At 43.9% G+C, this 19,734-nt stretch overlaps 1 protein-coding gene across 3 annotated transcripts in view; it reads right to left on the bottom strand.

The window, feature by feature from the left end:
- Window positions 1-19,734, bottom strand: part of SLC35F4 (solute carrier family 35 member F4) — a 372,785-nt gene that overhangs the window by 139,387 nt on the left and 213,664 nt on the right. The window contains exon 1 of one of the 3 annotated variants that reach the window (XM_088456542.1): window positions 335-437. The exons of the other annotated variants lie outside the window; for them this stretch is intronic. Within the exon in view, the coding sequence (XP_088312668.1) occupies window positions 335-410 (76 nt within the window). The 5' untranslated portion in view covers window positions 411-437. Of the gene's footprint in view, window positions 1-334; window positions 438-19,734 lie in introns of those variants that run through there. 3 annotated transcript variants of the gene reach the window in all.

Here is a 19,734-nt window from a genome sequence, read left to right as displayed (position 1 = left end):
ATAGTACATAGAGCAGCCATACGTATCACATATACAGTTCTACATGTAACTTTCTAGCTATATGTTTGTCATCCTACGTTGCAAAAAATATACTGTCACTGTACATACTATGAGCCTAACACAAAATGGTAAATATAATGTAAGTATATCAGCATATATACAATACCATGTGTACAATGTAAGACAGAGATGTCTGATGATGGGGTGTGGGTAAAAGCCGGCACGTCTGGGGAATGCAGTTTAGTAGTAGATAAGAAGTTGGACGGCTGTGCAGTGACTGTGTATTAGTATAACTAGAAATAGAGCATTAGTAAAGGAGAATTGGAAACGGTACCGTCTATAATCGCTGTGTGCAGCTCCGAGACGCTGAAGGACGAGACGGGGGCGACTTTAGCCGAGTGCTTCTTCATGGTGGCGATAAGTTTCGCCCCGGTGGCCGGAGGGGGCTCACAGGGTGGCTGTCACCTCTCCCCGCAGCCCAGGCATCGCTCTCCCCGCTCCCAGAGCTGTGCACTGGCTGCTGATGCTGCTGCGGCTGCTGCTACCTGGCTGTCGGGCTGGAGAGGCAGCGGCGGCGGGGACTGAGCCGGAGCCCTGATTTGCTGTTACCCAGGGAAACCATTTGCAACACATTCAAACAATTTCTGACCTATGCCAGCGCCTACCAGCCTGCAATTGTTATCAGACGTATCGGGCAGTCCCAGCTCCTCGCAAGCAAATGAGGCAGCCGGGTCTTTGGAATATTATTTATTTTTACTTTTTTTTTTTTTTGCATCCATTGCACATACAGTACTTGTTTAGAAACAGTAAATGGTGTGTCCTCAGCCAGATATAAATACCCTGTTTATACAGGCAGTGGCTGGAGGCGAAACATCCGCCCTCCCAAAAAACCTGCATTATGCTTTTCCTAAGAACTTCCATTCCTTAATAAGGAAATTTCCCAAAATACATTTGTATGAGTAACATTGTAAAGTTACTACAGTATTAGAGGGGTGATGTTAGACTATATTTGTATGTATAAATACACGTATGTGTGTGTATGGCAAAATCTCTAATAATAATAATATTTTATAGTTTTTCCTTTCTGGTATCTAGATAGATAGATAGATAGATAGAATTTATAAAATACAAGTGAACTAAATAATTTGTTTATTTGTATAGCACGATACACAGAGGATACTGGATCATTCACACTATCCCTGTCAAGCTTACAGTCTCTAAGGGATCTATATACTAAGCCTTGAAGAGAGATAAAGTGGACGGAGGTAAAGTAGCAACCAATCAGCTCCTTACTGTCATGTTACATGCTATGTTTGAAAAATGACAGTTAAGAGTTGATTGGTTGGTACTTTATCTCCATCCACTTTATCACTCTCCAAAGCTTAGTACATAGACCCCAAAATTCTGTACCACACACTAGGGTCCATTTGGTCACAAGGCAATTAACTTATCACTATGCTTTTTGGACAGTGGGATCAAACTAAAACACCAGGAGAAAGCTGACGCAAACATGAGGTGAAAGTACAAACACCACACATTTAGGAGCATATTATTATTTGCTGTATGCCCCAATATTACAGATTCCTTATCACTGCAATTAGCAGCAATAAGTAATCTTTATTTGTCTAAATGTATTATTTCTGAGTCGCTGGAACAGGGGCTGAGATAGGATGACCATTCTGTCAATCAGTACTACCGCTTTTCCACCTAAATCCTTGGTCTGACCTGAGATTTGGAACATAGGGCCTGATTCAGACCCACTCGCGAGCGGCTGTCCGCTCGCAAGTGGGTCGATGTTCTGCACTGAGCATGCGCACGACGGAGGGAGCTCCGTTGTGCGCATGCGCCAGACGCGACGAGCGAAGGACTTTCCTTCGCTCGTTGTGTCTGATCAAAGGGGGCGTGCTGTCGATGTTGATTGACAGCACGCCCCCTTTGGTGGGCGTGCCGGGGGCGTGCCTCCCTGACGGGGGCGTTCCTAAGGAAACGCCTACCGTCAGAAGCCGGCCCACTGACATCACTAGTGATGTCAGTGGGAGTGATTTTGGCTCTGATAGAGCCAAAATCACTCCGGGCCTTGCGGTTGAAAACCTCAACCGCAGGCTCCGGCTCGCAGTTTCGATGGTCGCGATGGTCAAGACCATCGCGGCCATCAAACTGCACGCTCGTATAGGCTGTGGGTGGTGACCCACAGCTATACCAGCGTCCAGGAGGACGCTCCATAGTTATGGAGGATGGCCCTCATTCAGAGCGTGCGCTCTGCTCAGAGCGTACGGCTCTGAATGAGGGCCATAGTTCCAAAACAGGTCAGACCCAGTACATACCCCTTTTCTATGGCTGCGCTGATCTGGGTTATTCCCAGATCAGCGATGTTCACACTGCATGCAGGTGCATTGGAACACTTCTCCGAAAGTCCCCATGCTGTGAACTGACACCTGGGTCAGACAACCCAGATTACCTGTTTACACTGCAGGGTTTCATGGGTCGTTCCCCTGTTAAACTCTGCAAGTTACCTTCGATGGATTGCTGGGTCACTCGACTCGGGAATCCAACCCTTGCCCCTTTACCACCTAGCAGCAACCCGGGTTAACACTCCAATAACCCAGGTTTTAGCTGTGGTGTAAAAAGGGTATAAGAATTAAGGTGTTTGCATATGGAATCACTTCCTGCCCCCCACCCACACCCCCTAAGTGCATGACATCATGACATGTGGAAGGGGTTTAGCTGGCAGCGTCGGGAATTACAGGCTGCCCAGTGCTTACCCTGACTGTTCTGGGTACGTTGTAAGAGCTACAGTGTGCACGTCTGGAGTGTCCCAAGGATGCTCTGGGTGGAACTGCAACACTGATTCTGGCTGCAGGGTGTTGTTCCAGGCACCCTGCTAGCTAGATGCAGGGGCCGTGGGTGAGCGGCCGTGGTGCCCACAGGGCTCTGTGCTGCTGCACCGCTCTTTACAGCCCTTTCCCTGCAAACACCTGAAGTTGGAGATACAATATGGAAAATAGCCAGAGGCTGCGCACAACCTTTATACTAAATAACTAAATGGATGTATATCAATGAGATATTGAAAAACGTGGAAATTAGGTAAAAGATTAATGTTTAATAGTCTTAATGACAAAGTCCTAAATGCCAAGCTTCTAATCAATCAATACATACAAAGTATATTCTATCATATGTCAATGATGAACCGATGTCCTATTGAATATAACATGCACATAAATGAATCAAATAGTATTGTCCAGCACATATAGAGAAGTTTAAAAATGGAGTGCAAAAACTTAAAAAATGAAAGAGTCACACATGCCGTGTATCCACCTGTATTGTCCTGTTGATGGTTTGTAAAGAAACTTATGTGAAAGTAATGTCTGAGGAAGATCTAGCGGCGTCCCGCTAGTCTTAGTACACAGTACCTTTTTGTCTATCTGTATGCGCGTTGCCCGGGAGGATTTTTCTTCTGGTCTGGGGACATCCAGCTGGAGCCGACAGCGAGGATCTCTCTGTGCTGCGGTGCACTGTGCCGCACACTCACAGACACTGTCCCTGCAACCAGGGTCAGGACCGTGAGCACGGCCAGAGTGTGCCAGCAAGCGGAGGGGACGTGGCAGCGGTCTTGACTCAGATGAGCCGGGGGCCGTGGACGTTAACCCGTAATAGAGGATACTTACCCGGAGGGGCTCCACTTCCTGTCCCTTCTTCTTGTCCTGATGGGGGTTTGCTTGCGGTGGTCTGCTTGCGGTGGTCTCTTTTCTTGGCGATGGTTTGATGGTCGGGTATTTCGGCGGTGGATGTATACAGGCAGTCCGGCAATGTGATGGTTATAATCCTGGAATGTCAGTCTCCAACGCGTTTCGACCTTCGCGGATCTGGGAGCATGTAGTGTTGGCTGTATGGTTTGGAGAAGTTAAATACAGCTTTGATTCTTCTGATTAGAAATGACATGAGTGTTCCTTGATTGGCCCTATGTTGCCATGGTGATGGAAGGGGCCAGTGCTTCCCGGTATTGTATCTAGACGGGCCTCAGGTTGCCATGGTGACAGGTATATCACGTTTTTGGCATTGCATGTGAGAGTCTCCTTGATCGTATGTGTTTCTCCTGTGGTGCATGATTTGAATATCTTTGTTGATTTCGTACTTGATGTTTCAGTATTTCTACATCCTGAACATGAGTGGCAATGAAAGAAACCTTTTTGTACTTTGCATAAAGTGGTTTGTTGCGCTTTTATTGGTGGATTGTGATTTTTGACTAGTTTCGACCTCAGGTCTGGTGCCTTTCTATAGGTTATTTTTGGTTTGTTGGATATATAACCTGCCAATAAGTCGTCTTCCTGCAGTATGTTCCAATGTTTCTGTAATATTTTTTCCAATTGTTTACTTTGTTTTGAATATTGTGTAATGAAGCGAACTTCTTCGTTGTATGTTTGTTGTATGTTTTGTTAGATTTTGAATCCATGCAACTCAGTAGATCATCTCTGTTCCTTTGTTTTACTGATTCTAGTGATTGTTGTATCAGGGTGTCAGGATATCTTTTATTCTTAAATTGTATGGAAAGCTCTTTACTTTGTTCAAAAAAATCTGTTTGTCTAGAACAGTTCCTTTTGAGACGTAAGAATTGTCCTTTTGGTATTGCATTTAGCCAGTTTGGATGGTGCCAACTAGTTGAGAGAATGAAACTATTTACATCTACTGTTTTTTATGGGTGTTTGTATGTATCTGTTTATCTTTTATGAAGATATTGAGGTCCAAGAATACTACCTCAGTTTTACTATAATTGGCTGTAAAGATTAAGTTGTTTGAATTTATGTTAATACTGGTTAGGATTTTGTTGAGGGTTTCTTCATTGCCCTTCCATATGAATATTATGTCATCTATATAGAGTTTCCAGAGCACGAAGTTTGCCCCAAATTCCTGATCCTTCCAGATATGTTGTTCCTCCCACCAACTCATGAATAGGTTGGCGTAACTTGGGGCAAACCTCATGCCCATAGCTGTGCCAGTGGTTTATAAAAAGAATTTGTTATCATACCATACATAATTGTGTTTTAAGATATATTCTATACTCTGTAGAATGAACTCAAGTTGTAATTGTGGTAATTCGGGGTCCTGTTCTAAATGGAAATGGATACTGTTGATCCCTTGTTCATGGTCTATGATCGAATACAATGATGTCATGTCTGTGGTGACTAGCCAATAGTCATCTTCCCAATTGATTTGTTGTAATATGTTCAAAATTTGTGTTGTATCTTTGAGATAGGCTTTCTGTTTGTGTACATATGGTTGAAGAAATGAGTCTAAATATTGTGATAGGTTTGAAGTTAGTGATCCTATCCCCGAAATTATGGGTCTTCCTGGTGGATTGGTTGGGTTCTTATGGATTTTTGGAGATAGTTGGAGATAGTTTTTGCATTCTGGACCGTGGTTGCAAAAGGAGTGATTGCAGTAGATTTCAGAGTTACAGTATATTCTGTAGCCCCTCCTTCTTAAATCTTGGACATGCATAAAATTTTGGGTACCCCACGAAAATGGGTGTCTTCAGGGGATATACTGCAAATATACTTAATTAATATGTCCAATAGAACCTAGCCTCCTTTCTATTTTTAGCATGGTTATTGATTCTGAGCGCTGCAGGTGATGTTGAAAAAAAGCTAAGCTAATACCTGCTAGAAAGTGTCTGTGCACAGGTACATTTGGTTTGCATTATTATTATTATTTATACATAGTATAAAATAAAGTCCCTGCTAGGCATCTGTCTGTTTGTTCAGGCTAATCTCAAGAACCACTGTGCAGATTTAGATGCAGTTTTCACTATTCTATAGAGCATTTGTGGAGGAAGGTTTAGGTGTATGATAAATTAATGTATGACAAAAGGGAGCCGAGCAGTAAAGAGTTTAGTGAAGCAAGTCAATGAAAAAATGGATGTCCGAGCGCTTTCTTGGCTTATGCTGCTTAACCTGCTATAGATATATCACAGTGATAGACTCTATTTTATACCAAGTAGAGATTGATACGTATTATCCGGTTTCTCTAGAAAATTTTCTGTAAGCCCCATTTACTGATACATTTCAGTTTTCCTCTTTTTTTACCGTTCCTATTTTATTTATGTGAAAAACGATTCTTTAATTTCAAGTGAGTCCAATTCCAGGTAAGAGGCTGCTTTGGCATTACACTAAATAAAGCGCAGGGACAGACACTTAACATGGCAGGAGTTGATCTAATTGGAAACTGTTTTGCTCATGGACAACTTTACGTGGCGCTTTTGCATGTCACGTTAAAACTTAATCTTTTTGTGTTGACGTCAGGAGGAAAAAACGATGAATGTTGTCTACAAGGCAATCTTACAAGACCTCAATTAAAAAAGACTATCGCCATAAATTCAAAACTGATCCCATGCAAAGCCGTAGCGGGTCGATAATTATGAATCATTTATTTATATGGCGCAACAAAGTGTCTGCAGCACCGTAAAAGGAGTAGACATAAACACATATCACAATTACAAAGCAAAAGTACTATAACATTACAGATAACCTTAGCTTAATTACAAGGATCACAGTACAAAACATTATTATTACCTCATACAGTACTACATAGAGGGCCATATTCAATTAGGGAGCGAAAAGTCCATGCTGGACTTTTCTCTCCACATCAGAGCTTTTCTGGGGATAAAGTATCGGGCGCGTGCCCGCTTTATCCCCGTATTCAATTTAAAATGAGCGAAAATCGGACCTGGCGAAATAGTAGCTACGATAAAAAATGGGAATTTTCGGGGAAATGTGCCTGGGACCCCCCTAAAGATGTCCAGACATGGGGGATCACTATGAGTACCCCCATAATTGCCTGCTGAAGGAAGTTGGGGTTTGTAATAGCGCGGAAGGTGCATATTTGCGGCTATGAAGAAGTGGTGAAGAATAGCACTTAGAACCACCCGCATTCTTTTAAAAACCTGCCGCATACTTGGGAACCCCCCCTGATTTAATTTAGTTATTTAAAGACGTGTTCCCCATATTTTATTTTTTGTTTTAAGCATAAAATTAAAGTTCATTTTTTGGGGTGTCCCGATTTTTATTTTTTTTTACTTTTTTTGACACAGTTTATTTTTAAATGACATTCCCAGGGGTGCAGGCTATTGTTTTTAAAGCCTGTACCACTAAACCCCAATTCTGCACTTTTTTTCACCACCTATTTCAGTGGTGAAAAGTTATCCCTGTTTTTTTTCAAAGACCTTGCAAACCTGCGAAAAGTCTTTGAAATTGAATACGGGGATAATTGAAATAGGCGAAAATGACGTCATCTGCGATAATTTATCGCCGATTCCAACTATTCGCTGCCTAATTGAATACCCACCATAGGCAGAATGAAAATGAGTGGTTGCTATTTCAACCAAGTTGCGTGATAGATAGAAGAATTCAGCATAAAACAATATGTTTCAAACTAAATTATGTTTAATACAGATCAAAAAGTTTGGATAAGGATTGACGCCTGTTTTTTAAAGAACAATCTGTTATGTTTGCCCCTTTTGCGTCCAATTCTTAGTGACCAGGATGGTAAAAACACCAGCCAGATGGCAACCCTAATGTGGGAGTCAGTGAAGCATTCACCAATTCATTACAACAATCAAATAGCCCCAAACAGGTTCAAAAGAGAAAAGAGGGACAAGGGAATTTGACTTGAAAAAAGGGATAAATATACCGTATGGTTTTAAAGCAGGATGAATAGAACACGTTTGTCCAAGGCTTGGGAGATGAATCTTTTTTAAATTATTATCATTACTTTTAATTATTGTTTCATAATGAATACAATTAATTGGCTATGATCTTTTTTATGGTTATTATTAAGATAAAATATTTGAAACATCTTCTTAGGCCTTTCTGTCTACCTCCAGCTCTGCAGGGCACATATTGCTGAACAATTGCGCTGCAGATCATTTGGTATTACAAGAGACATTCCAAAATGCCACTTTCTAAATAACAGAGTGAACTCTATTGTTATGTGAAATGCTCCAATATGCTAATGTCACCAATGTGGCTACAAAGCAAATTAGAATTCAGCAGTTGCAAAATAACTCTATACAGTCAGTGGTGTGTGAGATAGTGCTGGCGCTGTTATTCCCCCCTAACAGAACCAATTCACTTGCACAGCTCCCATCTAAGTCTAATGACTGAACATTAAATGCCAGCTTCATTCTCAGCATTAGAGACGATTCTAGATTCAGTTCCTAACCCGGTAGCCTGGATAAATTGTGAACCGCAGCAAAAGAAAAAACTCATTTCTGCAAGTCAGCGTGTCAATTTAAAAACCAGCATTGATTTTCTATTTTGATCTGCTTAATTTCACGTAACTTAATTTGGCTATTTGCCGTTATAGCAGTTTAAGCTGTATCGTAAATTGTAGCTGTTGCATTTGTTTTCTAGGTAAAAAAAAGAAGAGGTAATCTTTATGCACCCTATACAATAAAATGAAACTGGTTGTCATATATTAGCTGGTGAACGTCTATCCTCATGGACATGAGGCTGAGAGTTATGTTGAGCCTGCTTTGACCAATGCTGTTCATCACATAATTACTCAACACTATGGGGAAACAGCATGAATCAGAAAATATGATTGAATGAAGAATTATCTGAATCCCCAAAACAGAAAACTTGACGGGGAAAACTTGGACAGGTAAATAGCACATCTGCATTCTGCAAATGCAGAGACCTGAGGTTTGACTCACAATTGGGCAGCACAGACGGTGTAATGGTTAGCGTTACTGCCTCACAGCACTGAGGTCGTGGGTTCGATTCCCACCACGGCCCTAACTGTGTGGAGTTTGTATATTCTCCCTGTGCTTGCGTGGGTTTCCTCCCACACTCAAAAAATATACTGGTAGTTTAATTGGCTCCAAATATAAATTAACCCTAGTGTGTATGTGCATGTGATAGGGAACATAGATTGTAAGCTCCACTGGGGCAGGGACTGATGTGAATGGCTGAATATTCTCTGTAAAGCGCTGCGGAATATGTGCGCGCTAAATAAATAACTGGTAATAAAATAAATAAATAGATACTGTAGTGGTTTGCACTTGCTAACCATGGGTGCACACTTACTAAAGAACACAAGAAGGCAGTGCAGATATCACTGCGAGGAATTAGCTATGGCTAATCTTGGCCTAAGGCTAACCTTTTTAGGCATGTGCTGACTAACAAGGACATGGTCAGAAACAGGTCATGATGAGGGCTGGCAGCACAGTCCCTAAGTCAGTCATTCTCCAAGTGGCCCATTTTTTAATTAAACATTTGCAGCTTATTCCCCAAAAACACTTGTTTTTTGGGGGTAACCACAAATATTTAGTATCACCCCCATGTATGAAAGAGGGACTGTAGCAGATATCTCCAATACCTGCTACGATCCCTACTCTGGCAGCCGTAGCCCTCAAGGGCTGGAACGTGGTATTTTTTTATCAACTAAAAAGAAACACACACCTATAGGAGATAAAGCTTTGCAGATAAAACCTCTGTAAACATTATCTTTAGTACATTTTGACACAGCATTAGTTTCTGTGGACAGTGGGTTCACCAGGTCTCTGTAAGGAATAGTGTAAGGTAAAAATATTGATGGTAGCATCGTGTCGTTGATGGAGCGGTTGTGGTGAGGAGCATATAAGTCCTCGAGATCCTTGCAAAGATGTCTAAGGTGAAGAAGAGATGGGGTTCCATTTTTTTCAAGCAATTATTGAAATCAAAGAATCCCAAAAAATATTTTTCTGGAATTCCCATCTAGCATGAGTACTTCTGAGGCCAGGCAAGCCAAGTGACAAGGGATTAAAGACTTTAGTACAAAACACGTAATTTGTTCCTTATGAAGAGCTACGAGGGCCTAATTTTCAATAAATATTTGCTGCAAAGTCCCCGAAAGCACCAGTTTTCTGTGGATGACCGCAATTATTAAGTATCCCGAGAATGTATTATAGAGAGATCGCAGCAGATATCTCTGATATCTGCTGTGGTCCCTCCTATTTCGACAGCAGCCTCAACCCCCATATCCCCTATGGTGGATGTGATGCTGTCAGATTTACAATGCTCCGGAATGCGTCCCCACAGCTTATGCCATCTGAAGATGGCGTTGTGCTGCTGTAGCTTATGGGCTACACTTCTCAAAAATTACTGGAGAGAGGGTTCCAGTGCTATATCATACAATCGGGAGCTAATATCACATACTATAATGCAAATCAAGGGCACTAATATTGTGCCCAGATTGCACTGCACTGATCATTGATAAATGGGGTCCCTAAGAGTGAGAGGACAAGTTTAGAAATAAATGTAAACACCAGAGATGAAACTCCCCAGCAATGGAACTGACGACTTCTGGTTTCTCTGAAGAAAAAGATTTGTATAGCTTTTCACTGTACAGTATAATATCAGTTTACTGCAAATGAATGGGCGTGGTCTAGCAATATGGAGACAAAGCCTAGCAATGTGAGACATGAATATGTAAATAAATGGGCGTTTTCTAGCAATATGGAGGCATAGCCTAGCAATGTGACATAAATATGTAAATACATGGGTGTGGTAAGGCTTCAGGGCCAGGTTTCCTTAGTGGTGAATTTTATTGTATTCTGTATTCAAAAATTGAGGGCCCTCTACTCTCTGTCTTCAATTACATTATTTCGAACAATTATCTGCCTAAATTCTTTAATTCTGCAGTTTTGAAATTATTACCTAAAAAAGGGAAAGACCAAGAACTTCCAAGTTATAGACCTAGGGCCTGATTCAGACCCACTCGCGAGCGGCTGTCCGCTCGCAAGTGGGTCGATGTTATGGACTGAGCATGCGCACGACGGAGGGAGCTCCGTCGTGCGCATGCGCCAGACGCGACGAGCGAAGGAAAGTCCTTTGCTCGTTGTGTCCGATCAAAGGGGGCGTGCTGTCAATGTTGATTGACAGCACGCCCCCTTTGGTGGGCGTGCCGGGGGCGTGCCTCCCTGATGGGGGCGTTCCCACGGGAACGCCTCCCGTCAAAAGCCGGCCCACTGACATCACTAGTGATGTCAGTGGGAGTGATTTTGGCTCTGATAGAGCCAAAATCACTCCGGAGCTTGCGGTTGAAAACCTCAACCGCAGGCTCCGGCTCGCAATTTCGATGGTCACGATGGTAACGACCATCGCGGCCATCACAATGCACGCTCGTATAGCCTGTGGGTGGTGACCCACAGCTATACGAGCGTCCAGGAGGACGCTCCATGAAAATGGAGCCCGGCCCTCATTCAGAGCGTGCGCTCTGCTCAGAGCGTACGGCTCTGAATGAGGGCCCTATTTCACTACTAAACGTAGACTATAAACTACTGACTAAAATTTTAGCAGAACGTATGAAAATCATTCTCCCTGATGTTATAGCTATAGATCAAACTGGTTTCATCTGGCATCGTCATTCTGTCATAAATATACGGAAAATTCTATCTATACTTCAAAATTTAAGATCCTTGGAGATGCCCGACATCGCCATTGCCTTATCTCTAAACGCCGAAAAAAGCATTTCATCTTGTTACGTGGGATCATCTGTTTGAATCACTAGCAAAGTTCGGCTTTCCGGAGAACTTTATTCGTACTTTAAGCACATGGGAGCGACAACACGGATAGTAAGCGGAGGTTAAAACTTCCCATGAATTTCCAATTTATAGAGGCACTAGACAGGGGTGCCCCCTCTCTCCTCTTTGTTTGCACTGGCCTTGGAGCCTTTGGCCGTAGTCTTATGAAGAGAGAAATTATTTTTTGGGTATTTTGATTGATACTATTGAAACCAAAATTGCACTATTTGCAGATGATATGATGTTATTTGTTTCTAAAGATAAGATAAGATATATCCCTTCCGGTCATCATAGATGATATCATCAAATTTGGCTCATTTGTGGGTTACAAGGTTAATCTTTGTTGAAGCTGGTTTAGTGGCTGAGACAGAATCAGTGTAAAATTAGCTTGGAGCGATGCCATCTTGCGAATGGAAACCAGACTCCATCTTAAAAATAAGAATCTGCACGACGCCATTTTAAGTTACAACTCACGAGCTAAGTACAGATGGCAATGTTTTTGGTAATCCCTTTAGAAGCCATGACAGGCCCATTCTGGGGACAACCTTGCATAGAAATATACCAAAACAAACACAGTATCAGTTAGCAACTAGAAAAACAGCTTCCTGAGAAAAGGAATTAGAAAAAAACAATACACCAGGAACTGTGGGTGTTTTTGCATGTAAAGGGAGAGACCCCACATGTGGACAGGTGTAGCTGTGGCAATTGTAATATGGCCCAGACATTTGAGTTTGACTGAATGAACAATATTAAGAAATCTGCTCTTTTAAACTCACTATCAGACAGGCTGGCACCAGCACGGTTAGGGGTCTCCACCCTGTTTGAGAGTGAAGCTCACTGCCCATAACACATTTGCATTGCAGTTTAAAAAAAATGTTAGTAAGAAATGATATATATATATATTAAATCCGTCATAAATAAAATCACATGCATAAACACCGCACATTACGCACAGTTGCGCTGTTAACATGATGCACATTAGCGAATGCACAATATCCTGCATGCGAACGCTGTTTATTAGCTGCATGCGTGCACATCTGCCCCAAATCAGATAAACCTAACTAGCGTCTTTTCCCAAACCCCTAATACTTACATAATGCACACTCACATAAAAGGTTCCATAGCTTTAAAGTAGGGGTGTGCACCGGCCCCTTTTCGTGTTTTGTGTTTTGGTTTTGGATCTGAATCTTTCTTCGTGTTTTGGATCTGGATTGGTTTTGCCAAAACCACCCTTCCGTGTTTTGGGTTCTGGGTTTTGTGTTTTGGATCTGTATTTTTTTTTTTAAAAAAGCATAAAAACAGCTAAAATCACAGAATGTGTTGGTTTTTCTGCTCCTATGCTATTATTAACCTCAATAACCTTAATTTCCACTAATTTCCAGTCTATTCTGAACACCTCACACCTCACAATAGTGTTTTTATGTCCAAAAGGTTGCACCAAGGTAGCTGGATGACTATACTAAGCGACACGAGTGGGCGGCACAAACACGTGACCCATCTAGGAGTGACACTGCAGTGGCAGACAGGATGGCAGTTTGAAAAACTAGGCCCCAAACTGTACATAATGCAAAGAAAAAAAAGAGGTGCAAGATGGAATTGTCCTTGGGCCCTCCCACCCACCCTTATGTTGTATAAACAGGACATGCACACTTTAACAAAGCAATCATTTCACCGCCAGGGTCTGCCACACGACTGTGGCTGAAATGATTGGTTCGTTTGGGCCCCTACAAAACAAGCTGGCAATTAATCTGTCCCTGCACAAACTGGCTCTACGGAGGCAAGATGTCGTCCTCATCCTCCTCATCCACCGATTCCTCACCCTCTTCAGTGTTGTGTACATCCTCATCCTCACAGAGTATTAACTCGTCCCCACTGGAATCCACCACCACAGGTCCCTCTGTACGTTCTGGAGGCTGGTCTCCCTGGAAGAGTTGATAATTCATTTTGATGAACATCATCTTCTCCACATTTTGTGGAAGCAACCTCCTACGCCTTTCGCTGACAAGGTTCCCGGCTGCACTAAACACTCTTTCGGAGTACACACTGGAGGGGGGGCAACTCAGGTAAAATAGAGCCAGTTTGTACAGGGGCCTCCAAATTGCCTCTTTTTCCTGCCAGTACAGGTATGGACTGTCTGACATGCCTACTTGGATGCTGTCACCGATGTAATCCTCCACCATTCTGTCAATGGTGACAGTATCATATGTAGTGACAGTAGACATGTCAGAAATTGTTGCCAGGTCCTTCAGTCCGGACCAGATGTCCAAACTTGATCCTGCCTGCCCTGCATCACCGCCAGCGGGTTGCTTAGGATAGCCAAGTTTTTTTCCTGGAAGCCCCAGCTGCGGGAGAAAATGAAGAAGGAGCTGTTGACGTGTCACGTTCCGCTTCAGCTGACAGTGTGTTCACCAGCAGGTCTTTGCACCTCTGCAGGCTTGTGTCGGCCGGAAAGAGAGACACCACATAGGCTTTAAACCTAGGATCGAGCACGGTGGCCAAAATGTAGTGGTCTGATTTCAACAGATTGACCACCCTGGAATCCTGGCAAAGCGAATGAAGGGCTTCATCCACAAGTCCCACATGCCGAGCGGAATCGCTCCGTCTTAGCTCCTCATTCACTTTCTCCAGCTGCTTCTGCAAAAGCCTGATGAGGGGAATGACCTGACTCAAGCTGGCAGTGTCTGAACTGACTTCACGTGTGGCAAGTTCGAAGGGCTGGAGAACCTTGCACAACACGGAAATCATTCTCCACTGCGCTTGAGTCAGGTGCATACCCCCTCCATTGCCTATGTCATAGGTGGATGTATAGGCTTGTATGGCCTTTTGCTGCTCCTCCATCCTCTGAAGCATATAGAGGGTTGAGTTCCACCGCGTCACAACCTCTTGCTTCAGGTGATGGCGGGGCAGGTTCAAGAGTGTTTGCTGGCGCTCCAGTCTTCGGCACGCAGTCGCTGAATGGCGAAAGTGGACAGAAATTTTTCGGGCCACCCAAAGCGTCTCCTGCACGCCCCTTTCGCTTTTCAGAAAATTCTGCACCACCAAGTTTATTGTGTAAGCAAAACATGGGACGTGCTGCCCGCACAATATTGCTGCTGTTGCTGCGTAAGGTGATACATCTACCCAGTGGGCTGTCACAGTCATATAGTCCTTAGTCTGCCCTGTTCCACTTGTCCACATGTCCGTGGTTAAGTGGACATTGGGTACAACGGCATTTTTCAGGACACTGAGGACACTTTTTCTGACGTTTCTGTACAGTCTCGGTATCGCCTGCCTAGTGAAGTGGAATCTAGACGGGATTTGGAACCGGGGACACACTACCTCCATCAATTGTCTAAATCCCACTGCACTAATGGCGGATACCGGACGCACGTCTAACACCAACATAGCAGTCAAGGCCTCAGTTATACGTTTTGCTTCAGGATGACTGCTGTCGTACTTCATCCTCCTCGCTAAGGACTGTTGGAGGGTCAATTGTTTAGTAAAAGTAGTGGTGTTCCTACTTCCTCTCTGGGATGATGAACGACTCCCAGCAGCAGCAACAGCAGCAGCGGCAGCAGGAGGCGTAGCAATGCAGGATCCTCCGGAGGAATCCCGGATAGGAGAGTCAGTCATGCCAGTGACATGGCCTGCAGGACTACTTCCGATCCTGACTAAGGAGGAAATTGACGAGGAGGGAGTTGACGGTGTGGTTTGCAGGCGCTTGGATACAACAGGACAACGGGATTTAGGTGTCCCTGGACTGCTTACAGTCTTAGCCAAAGTTTCTGAACATGACAGTAACTTTTTATGAATGCGCTGCAGGTGCCGTATAAGGGAGGATGTTCCTAGGTGGTTAACGTCCCTACCCCTACTTATTTCACCTTTACATATGGTACATATGGCAAGACAGTTGTTGTCCGGATTTGGATAGAAATATTGCCAGACCAAAGAGGTGGAATGTTTGGTCTTCTGCCCAGGCATGACCGTGATGGGCTTTTTCATCCCACGGACAACAACTGTCTCCCCCGGAGCCTGATTTAAACAAACCAGATCACCATCAGAATCCTCCTCGCCAACTTCCTCCTCAGCGTCAGCTACACCAGAATCCTCATCATGTTGTACTTCAACAGTGACATCTTCAATTTGCATATCAGCAAGTGGACTGTGGGTGCTCCTTTCAGCACTTGCAGGGGGCGTGCAAATGGTGGAAAGAGCCACCTCTTCCCGTCCAGTGCTGGGAAGGTCAGGCATCGCAACCACCACCACACTTGGACTCTCCTTGGGGATTTGTGATATCTTCTTAGAACACACAGTTCTTCGCTGTGCTTTTGCCAGCTTAACTCGTTTGATTTTTTTAGTGGGAGGAGGGCTTCCATCGTCATGTGAAGCTGAACCACTAGTCATGAACATAGGGAAAGACCTTAGCCATTCCTTGCCACTCCGTGTCGTAAATGGCATATTGGCAAGTTTACGTTTCTCTTAAGATGATTTAAATGTTTTTTTCAAGGTCATTTTCCTGAACTTTGTCATTTGGGATTGTATGTGCCCTCTACTATGACATTGGGCATCGGCTTTGGCAGACGACGTTGATGGCATGTTATCGTCTATGTCATGACTAGTGGCAGCAGCTTCAGCACTAGGAGGAAGTGGTTCTTGATCTTTCCTTATTTTATTTTTATCGGAGAAAGTTTGGTCCTCCATTTATGTTATATTGATATATACGTGCGGCTAAGGCGCACACAAACACAGAAAATAATTTTTTATTTTTGTTGGAGACTAGTGCACTTTGTGGGTTACACCAGCCTTTAAGAAATGAGCCAGCCGGCCCTTTACTTATGGGACACAGGCGCACGCTTGGCGCTGCTCCTTTGTTGATGCACGTGCAGCCACAGTGCACACAATTCTCAAACACAGAAAAAAAAATGTATTTTCTTTAGAGTGCCCTTTGGGGGTTACAGCACCCTTTAGCGGTCAATCCAGCCGGCCCTTTATTTATGGGACACAGGCGCACGCTTGGCACTACTTTGTTGATGCATGTGCGGCTACTGCGCACACAATTCACAAACACAAAAAAAATATATTTTTTTATTTTGTTTGGAGTGCCCTTTGGGGGTTACAGCACCCTTTAATGGACAAGCCAGCCAGCGTTTTACTTATGGGACACAGGCCCACGCTTGGCGCTGCTCCTTCGTTGATGCACGTGCAGCCACAGTGCACACAATTCACAAATACAGAAAAAAAAAATTATTTTGTTTGGAGTGCCCTTTGGGGGTTACAGCACCCTTTAGCGGTCAATCCAGCCGGCTCTTTATTTATGGGACACAGGCGCACGCTTGGCACTACTTTGTTGATGCACGTGCGGCTACTGCACACACAATTCACAAACACAGAAAATATTTTTTGATTTTGTTTGGAGTGTACTTTGGGGGTTACAGCACCCTTTAACGGTCAAGCCAGCCGGCCTTTTACTTATGACACAGGCGCACGCTTGGCACTACTTTGTTGATGCATGTGCGGCTACTGCGCACACAATTCACAAACACAAAAAAATATATTTTTTTATTTTGTTTGGAGTGCCCTTTGGGGGTTACAGCACCCTTTAATGGACAAGCCAGCCAGCGTTTTACTTATGGGACACAGGCCCACGCTTGGCGCTGCTCCTTCGTTGATGCACGTGCAGCCACAGTGCACACAATTCACAAATACAGAAAAAAAAAATTATTTTGTTTGGAGTGCCCTTTGGGGGTTACAGCACCCTTTAGCGGTCAATCCAGCCGGCTCTTTATTTATGGGACACAGGCGCACACTTGGCACTACTTTGTTGATGCACGTGCGGCTACTGCGCACACAATTCACAAACACAGAAAATATTTTTTTATTTTGTTTGGAGTGTACTTTGGGGGTTACAGCACCCTTTAACGGTCAAGCCAGCCGGCCCTTTACTTATGACACAGGCGCACACTTGCCACTACTTTGTTGATGCACGTGCGGCTACTGCGCACACAATTCACAAACACAGAAAATATTTTTTTATTTTGTTTGGAGTGTACTTTGAGGGTTACAGCACCCTTTAACGGTCAAGCCAGCCGGCCCTTTACTTATGACAGAGGCGCACGCTTGGCACTACTTTGTTGATGCACGTGCGGCTACTGCGCACACAAATCACAAACACAGAAAATATTTTTTTATTTTGTTTGGAGTGTACTTTGGGGGTTACAGCACCCTTTAACGGTCAAGCCAGCCGGCCCTTTACTTATGACACAGCCGCACGCTTGGTACTACTTTGTTGATGCACGTGCGGCTACTGTGCACACAATTCACAAACACAGAAAATATTTTTTTATTTGGTTTGGAGTGTACTTTGGGGGTTACAACACCCTTTAACGGACAAGCCAGCCGGCCCTTTACTTATGACACAGGCGCACGCTTGGCACTACTTTGTTGATGCACGTGCGGCTACTGCGCACACAATTCACAAACACAGAAAATATTTTTTTATTTTGTTTGGAGTGTACTTTGAGGGTTACAGCACCCTTTAACTGTCAAGCCAGCCGGCCCTTTACATATGACACAGGCGCACGCTTGGCACTACTTTGTTGATGCACGTGCGGCTACTGCGCACACAATTCACAAACACAGAAAATATTTTTTTATTTTGTTTGGAGTGTACTTTGGGGGTTACAGCACCCTTTAATGGTCAAGCCAGCCGGCCCTTTACTTATGACACAGCCGCACGCTTGGTACTACTTTGTTGATGTACGTGCGGCTACTGTGCACACAATTCACAAACACAGAAAATATTTTTTTATTTTGTTTGGAGTGTACTTTGGGGGTTACAGCACCCTTTAACAGACAAGCCAGCCGGCCCTTTACTTATGACACAGGCGCACGCTTGGCACTACTTTGTTGATGCACGTGCGGCTACTGCGCACACAATTCACAAACACAGAAAATATTTTTTTATTTTGTTTGGAGTGTACTTTGAGGGTTACAGCACCCTTTAATGGTCAAGCCAGCCGGCCCTTTACTTATGACACAGGCGCACGCTTGGCACTACTTTGTTGATGCACGTGCGGCTACTGCGCACACAATTCACAAACACAGAAAATATTTTTTTATTTGGTTTGGAGTGTACTTTGGGGGTTACAGCACCCTTTTAACGGTCAAGCCAGCCGGCCCTTTACTTATGACACAGGCGCACACTTGGCACTACTTTGTTGTTGCACGTGCGGCTACTGCGCACACAATTCACAAACACAGAAAATATTTTTTTATTTTGTTTGGAGTGTACTTTGGGGGTTACAGCACCCTTTAATGGTCAAGCCAGCCGGCCCTTTACTTATGACACAGCCGCACGCTTGGTACTACTTTGTTGATGCACGTGCGGCTACTGTGCACACAATTCACAAACACAGAAAATATTTTTTTATTTTGTTTGGAGTGTACTTTGGGGGTTACAGCACCCTTTAACAGACAAGCCAGCCGGCCCTTTACTTATGACACAGGCGCACGCTTGGCACTACTTTGTTGATGCACGTGCGGCTACTGCGCACACAATTCACAAACACAGAAAATATTTTTTTATTTTGTTTGGAGTGTACTTTGAGGGTTACAGCACCCTTTAACGGTCAAGCCAGCCGGCCCTTTACTTATGACACAGGCGCACGCTTGGCACTACTTTGTTGATGCACGTGCGGCTACTGCGCACACAATTCACAAACACAGAAAATATTTTTTTATTTGGTTTGGAGTGTACTTTGGGGGTTACAGCACCCTTTAACGGTCAAGCCAGCCGGCCCTTTACTTATGACACAGGCGCACACTTGGCACTACTTTGTTGTTGCACGTGCGGCTACTGCGCACACAATTCACAAACACAGAAAATATTTTTTTATTTGGTTTGGAGTGTACTTTGGGGGTTACAACACCCTTTAACGGACAAGCCAGCCGGCCCTTTACTTATGACACAGGCGCACGCTTGGCACTACTTTGTTGATGCACGTGCGGCTACTGCGCACACAATTCACAAACACAGAAAATATTTTTTTATTTTGTTTGGAGTGTACTTTGGGGGTTACAGCACCCTTTAACGGTCAAGCCAGCCGGCCCTTTATTTATACACAGGCGCACGCTTGACACTACTTTGTTGATGCACGTGCGGCTACTGCGCACACAATTCACAAACACAGAAAATATTT

Source organism: Taudactylus pleione, unplaced genomic scaffold, assembly GCF_031769625.1.
Source record: "Taudactylus pleione unplaced genomic scaffold, aTauple2 ptg000707l, whole genome shotgun sequence".
Taxonomy (NCBI): Eukaryota; Metazoa; Chordata; class Amphibia; order Anura; family Myobatrachidae; genus Taudactylus; species Taudactylus pleione.
Note: the sequence above shows the minus strand (reverse complement) of the source record. Positions and strands in the feature narration are given on the sequence as shown.